This window comes from Panthera onca, chromosome F1 (genome assembly GCF_046562875.1).
Source record: "Panthera onca isolate mPanOnc1 chromosome F1, mPanOnc1 haplotype 2, whole genome shotgun sequence".
NCBI lineage: Eukaryota > Metazoa > Chordata > Mammalia > Carnivora > Felidae > Panthera > Panthera onca.
This window is the reverse complement of record NC_138355.1, coordinates 4,764,733-4,770,409: the sequence shown is the minus strand read 5'-3', so window position 1 is coordinate 4,770,409 and position 5,677 is coordinate 4,764,733. Positions and strand designations below refer to the sequence as shown.

The 5,677-nt window shown below is 45.8% G+C and overlaps 1 protein-coding gene across 13 annotated transcripts in view; it reads left to right on the top strand.

Annotated features, from left to right (window-relative positions):
• The window catches only part of ENAH (ENAH actin regulator), a 136,406-nt gene extending 131,052 nt beyond the window's left edge, over positions 1-5,354 (top strand). For all 13 annotated transcript variants that reach the window (XM_078440789.2, XM_078440799.2, XM_078440798.2 and 10 more), the window contains 2 exons: positions 1,833-1,890; positions 2,426-5,354. In XM_078440789.2, the coding sequence (XP_078296915.2) occupies positions 1,833-1,890; positions 2,426-2,463 (96 nt within the window). In that variant the 3' untranslated portion in view covers positions 2,464-5,354. The remainder of the gene's footprint in view (positions 1-1,832; positions 1,891-2,425) is intronic.
• Positions 5,355-5,677: the final 323 nt, after the last annotated feature.

The following is a 5,677-nucleotide window of genomic DNA, read 5'->3' as shown; positions in this document are numbered from 1 at the left end:
ACCAGGTCCCGTGGTGGCCTCGTACCGACCCCCTGGCGGACGCGCAGGCCGGGCACTGGCCGGGCTCACGGTGCGGCCCCGTCTAGGGGTCCTCGCGGAGGCCCGTCCAACAGCGTGTATACTCCAACCGTGTGCTTCGGAGGTTCTGAGAAGTTCCGCCGCTCAGCCCCGCGGCCCCGTCCGTAGTTCGAGTCGGGATCAGAACCCAGACCTTTCCTCAAAGCCTGTTCTCCCCATGGCGTCACTCCTTTTTTTAAATGCTAGCAGGTGTTCGTGGCTCAAAAAGGGACGGATAATGTTGCAGTGATAGGAGTTCGGAATTAAAGTCAAATACGAATTAAGGAGAGAAATACTAACAATGTTTCGGATAAACCTAATTTTTATAAACTGCAAAGCTGTTTGAAAAGTTAAATTGAGTTAGGTAGTTTGAAAAGGAAGCTTGAGGTCATTGATGATCAAGCCCCTATTTTCCCGTATATCTAACGTGACTTTCTTTTCTTGAAAACACTTTAGAGTACTTGCACACGCCTGAGAACGTGGTACGCTCTTGGCTGTCTGTAGGGGAGGAGAAGAGAGGAAAGGTTTGATTTTAGCGCTGGTTTTCCTATTAATTGGAATAAGGACACTGTGAGGCTGTTCTGATAACTGCTGTGCTTGTTCCTTATTGTAAAGTGGGGGAGTTACTGATAGTTTCGACCTTATTTTAAACCTGAAAAACCTTTTGAGAAAATGAACCTTAAACAGAGCAGCTGAATCTGAACCTGAAGCGTGCAGCGTTAAAGAAGGTCGCACGCTGGGAACTAGTCCACCCCGAGGGTGGCTGTTACTTTTCAGATTGCATCGCCTTGTCAAAAACCCTTTTAGTTGTCACATGACCCCGTTCTTGGTCATTTTTTAAGGGGGTGGGGGTGTCTATTATTCCAGAATCAACTTGGAAATCGAGATTTTGCAAAATCTTTGAGGATGGAATGGTTTTCCTGGAGGAAGGAGCATCCAGGTCGACACTGTTACATCGTAGTGTGGCAGGGGTCACGTGAATGCCGGAGAATCTCTGGCAGCCGTGTGAAGTCAGTGAAGTGGCGAAATTCATTTTAATACGTCTTATTTAACCTAATGGAACTAAATGATATTTCCATATGTAATCAATGTTTAAAAATTACTGAAGAGCTATTACACGTCATCACACATTATTTCTTCACGCCGAATCTTTGAACTCTGGCGCGTTTTACACGGGCGATGCGTCTCAGCCCAGCCTGGCCACGTCTCCGGTGCTCGGTGGCTGCGTGCGGCTGGTACCTGCCATTTCGGACCGTGCGGGTCCAGCGGGGCCCCCTCCAGCTTCGTGTCCGCCCGGTAGGGCAGCCCTGAGGGCCCGCCAGGGGAGTCCCGGAGTCCTCGGAACACAGTTGGCAGCTGTGGCGGGGTCCCCGGGGACTCCTGTACTTCAGACCGGATCGCCGCTTGGCCAGGATCTGCTCGTCTGGTGTAGTTTCCCTGTTCCTTGAAATTGCGTTCTGCACCAACTCAGACTGGTCCCAGAAGACGAGGTTCAAAGCAGAGCTGTTGTCTTTTCTAGAAATCATCTGAATCCTGCCCTTCTCTGGACAGCAGAATTATTTTTAGTTTTAGAAAGCGTTCTGGTGTCTCATGTTTCACTAGGCTGGAATCAGAGAAGACCGTTAAAACATGATTTGCCGAGGCTACTCTAAGACATAAGTGGTCTGGCAGCAAAACCGTACATCAAACTTCATATATTCTCAGAATTTTATGCAAGCAAGAGTATCTGGAGGAGTAATTTTTGTCTGCATTCCTGTTTTTCTCTAATATTTTAGGACATTTTAGATGAAATGAGAAAAGAATTAACAAAGCTAAAAGAAGAGCTCATTGATGGTGAGTATGTCAGCAGATTTGCTGCCCCTGTACCGTTTGAGAATACCTATCTTTAAAGATCTGCACATAAAGAAATAGCCAGTTTATTGCTTGGGGGCACAAACCAATTACTTTCGCATAGTATCCTGCCCTTCGCGTGGCTCGGGGTGCGGGAAGAGCCCACTCCTTACAGTGGAAGCTGTAAAAACCGAGGTAAAGAAGTCCTGACATCTCAGGTGTGGAGTCCAGGGGAGCTGGCCCGTCCCTGCCTGTCCTCTAGTCCCACCCGCTGCCCTCTTGTTCTGAGCCCGCGGCATCCACTCTTCTGTGTTGTACGCAAGAGGGAGAGAGCGAGTGAATGAGTGTGCGTGCGTGCGTGCGTGTGTGTACACACGTAAGAATTAGTACCATCTTTGTATTAAGAGAACAAAGGTCTGTGCAAGGTCAGTCCATCTTTTTTTGCTGGGGGCTTGAACACAGTCGCTAAGGGTTCTTAGGAATGAATCTTTCCCTCCACATCAAATTGACTCGCAATGCGTTTCCTTCTCGTACCCAGCGATCAGGCAAGAACTGAGCAAGTCCAATTCTGCGTAGAGAAGCAAGCCCAGGAGAAACAGGACCGTAGCTGGAGGAAGAAAAAAGAGCCCTGCAAACAACAGCTGTTAACAACAAGCCCCTACGTTTTGTGAGCCGCGGGAAGAAAGTGGATACAGATGGTCGGAAGGAGGAGAGCCGGCGCACTTGTGAGCCTTCAGATGCTGTTGCTCTGGCGATCAGCGATTTCCCTCCAGTTTGCTGCTTTCTTCTGACCTTTTCAACAGGATGGAAGGGTCGGATAAGAGTTCCCATTTAACGGTTATGCAGAAAATCCTAAGCCCATCAGGCAGAATCGCCGTGCATTGAAATATTTTCATGTCAAGACAAAATCGCACGTTTTCCACAACCCGTTGCTAAAATAAAGAGGAGAAAGGCTTAAGAAGTTTGTTTTCAGAGAGTGCTGATGAAGAATTTAGCAAGTTACGCTATTGTATTGTACATGTTTCTCTCAGGTTTGTCTTCCTATCACGTGTGATATTCCGTAATTGAGGTCAGCCCTGTGGAGGTTAAGATCCTAAAACGTGGAACAAATGGAATTGTATGTGCTTTCAAAGGGCGATATTTATAAGAAAGTGTCCTAAAAATGATTTGTCTGGCTTGAGGAATTTTAGAATGATAGGAAGTCTCTCGAGTTAGCCTTCATGCAATTTTGTAGATTACAACATAAAATTCATCCAGAATTTAAAGATTTAGATGCCTTCCTAAATTGTTAAAATGCTTTACCAAATCTATGACTCCTACATAACACACACCAGTGGTCAAATGTAAAACAATATATTGTAGATTTACTGTAGGTTTTCAACCTTTTTTAGATTTATGCATGTGGACATTTTTATAATGTAATTACAACCACCACAAAATTAGCTTTTTTAATTGCAAACAGTAATGCATGTCACACTAATATGTAGTGGCCTTTTCAAGGCCTGGTCCCAGGGAAAACATTTTGTAGAGTGTAGGGGGTGGGAGGAAGGGAAGGAATAAGTTTTCATTTAAAGTTAATTTCTGCATTGTCTTTTTTTCTCAATTACCTGCATGAATAATAATGAGGAATATTTTGTGACTTTAATTGGTAAATATGTTAGCAGAACCAAGTACTTAATCTTTTACATCATGTCTTCAGCTGTTCGTATTTTAGCTTCAGTAATTTCAATGGTCTGAAACATGATTCTGAGCTTCACATGAATCACATCATACTGTGGGACTCGAAAACTTGATCCCTGAATCTGGCAGTTACTATGACCTAGGTGCCCTGCAGTCGGACAGGTGTTCAGGTGCATGCTCTGACCAGGAAAGCTGCTCTTGAATTGTGTTGTGTGGAAACATAAGAAGTGGCAATGTCAGCAGCGACTGAGGTCACAGGCGTCAGTCACGCGGCAGCGGGGACCGGCGAGGGGCTCTGAGTAGTTCTCTGGTGACAGAGTGAGACTTGGGGTAGGGGGACGGGATTAGATCCTCTGCTGACCCCGACTCGGGTGTGTGTGCGTGTGTTCGTAATCCACACCCTTCTCCTGGAAACTCATGAAGATTAAAATAGGGGAGACATTCTGTATGTTGCAATGATAGATTTTTTTTTTTTTTTTTTTTTGAAAATTTAGGAAATCAGAAACTCTCCAGGCTCTCTGTCTTGATGTATGCTTCAGTTACGTGCCATACTTGCTTTGAAATCTTTGATTATTTGAAGTTTCACTAAAGTTTTGAAGAAATAATCCATTTTCATCTGCTTTCTAGATTTCGTAATCTCATTTGGGAAGACGGAGCTTGCCGATAGCATAGTTTTCTAAAGGCTGCAGATTTGCCATTACCCTTCCAGACGGTGTGAACGAGGGAGGCTTTTCCTGCTTACGGTAGTTCCCGTTTGTGTAGAAACTGCGGTTTTACATTAATCTGTGATGGGTGAGCTGTCCTCACTCAGGTCTGTGGTTGTGTTTTCTGTCCCTCTTCATGGTCAGGCAGTAGTAAAGGCATTCAAGATGCGACAGGCTTCTGAAGTACTGTTTTCTAGAAGAACTAGGAGGCATTTTCATCTTTAGTATTGTACTTTCAGTTATGCAGACACTTCGATGGTATAAAGGCTTATGTCCCCTATAAATCTGGTGAGAAATCACTTGATTTTGTTGGTTGTTGGTCTCTAGTAGGATAGGATGCTGGGTACACGTGGTCCAAAGTGAGATGAAAGACTGCAGTAAAACGCTAGATCTCAAAAAGGAACCGGTTTACGCACTAACTGTCTCGTGCCTTTTGGTCTAACATTAGCAGGATATCTGTGTAAAATGACAGAAAACCAGTGTTGAATCACGCCATTTTCCATCATTTTGCATTATCCCGGGTTGCTAAATGTGTTCTTTACAAGACGTTTGATGAAATCACTGTACACATCCGCTGTCCTACGTGACAGTTTTGTCATCGTTAGAGATTTCAGTAACTCATGCGGGAAGTTCTCAGAGCGATGTTCCTCGGAACCCCGTCAGACGATGGTTTTTGTGCTCTAGTCCACGGGCTGTCTGAAGCTGAGTGCAGTTCAGGGGTCCTTTCTAGTTACAGGAAGGCACTTCTTTCCTCAACACTGTGATCTGACCCGTGACCAATCCGTCCTGTGCGCTGTGTCAACGGCCGACGGTCCATCGCAAACCAACTGAATGTACACACCTCCCGCCGGTGCCGAGGTCTCTCCGGAACGGCTGTCCCGGTCGCGGTTCGTCCACACTCTGCCAGCGTCAAGTGTCTGTCGGAACCGAGGACGAAACACTAACGAACGTTGGATTCTCGTGCTTTAGGTGTGCTTCCTCTTTAGCCTTTTCGGTTCTCTGCCATTTTTACCGTACTGTTTCATTTAAATTTCCTACACGCTAACTTCGTTTGTGTGATTGAAATAAACTTGCAGTATATACGTGTTGCTTGTGTGTGACGCTCAGATAATACTGTGAAATAGGCTGTCGGCTCTGAAGTAAGTTCTGCTGCATGTGGAAAGCCCGTGCAAAACGCCCAGGACTTCACCACGTAAAGTTTACACGGCACGTCACCGTTCCCTCCAGAGTCCCTAAGTCGAACACCCTGAGTAACGTAGACGCAGATGTGGTCGTGCGTACTTTTTGTTCAGAATGACTGTTGTGTGTCCCCTCTCCTCTCCTCTCAGCCCTGTCGGCACAGCGTCTCCCAGTCAAGAGTGACGAAGGTTTGATTTCACTCCGTTTTGTTCTGCGGCCTAGACGCT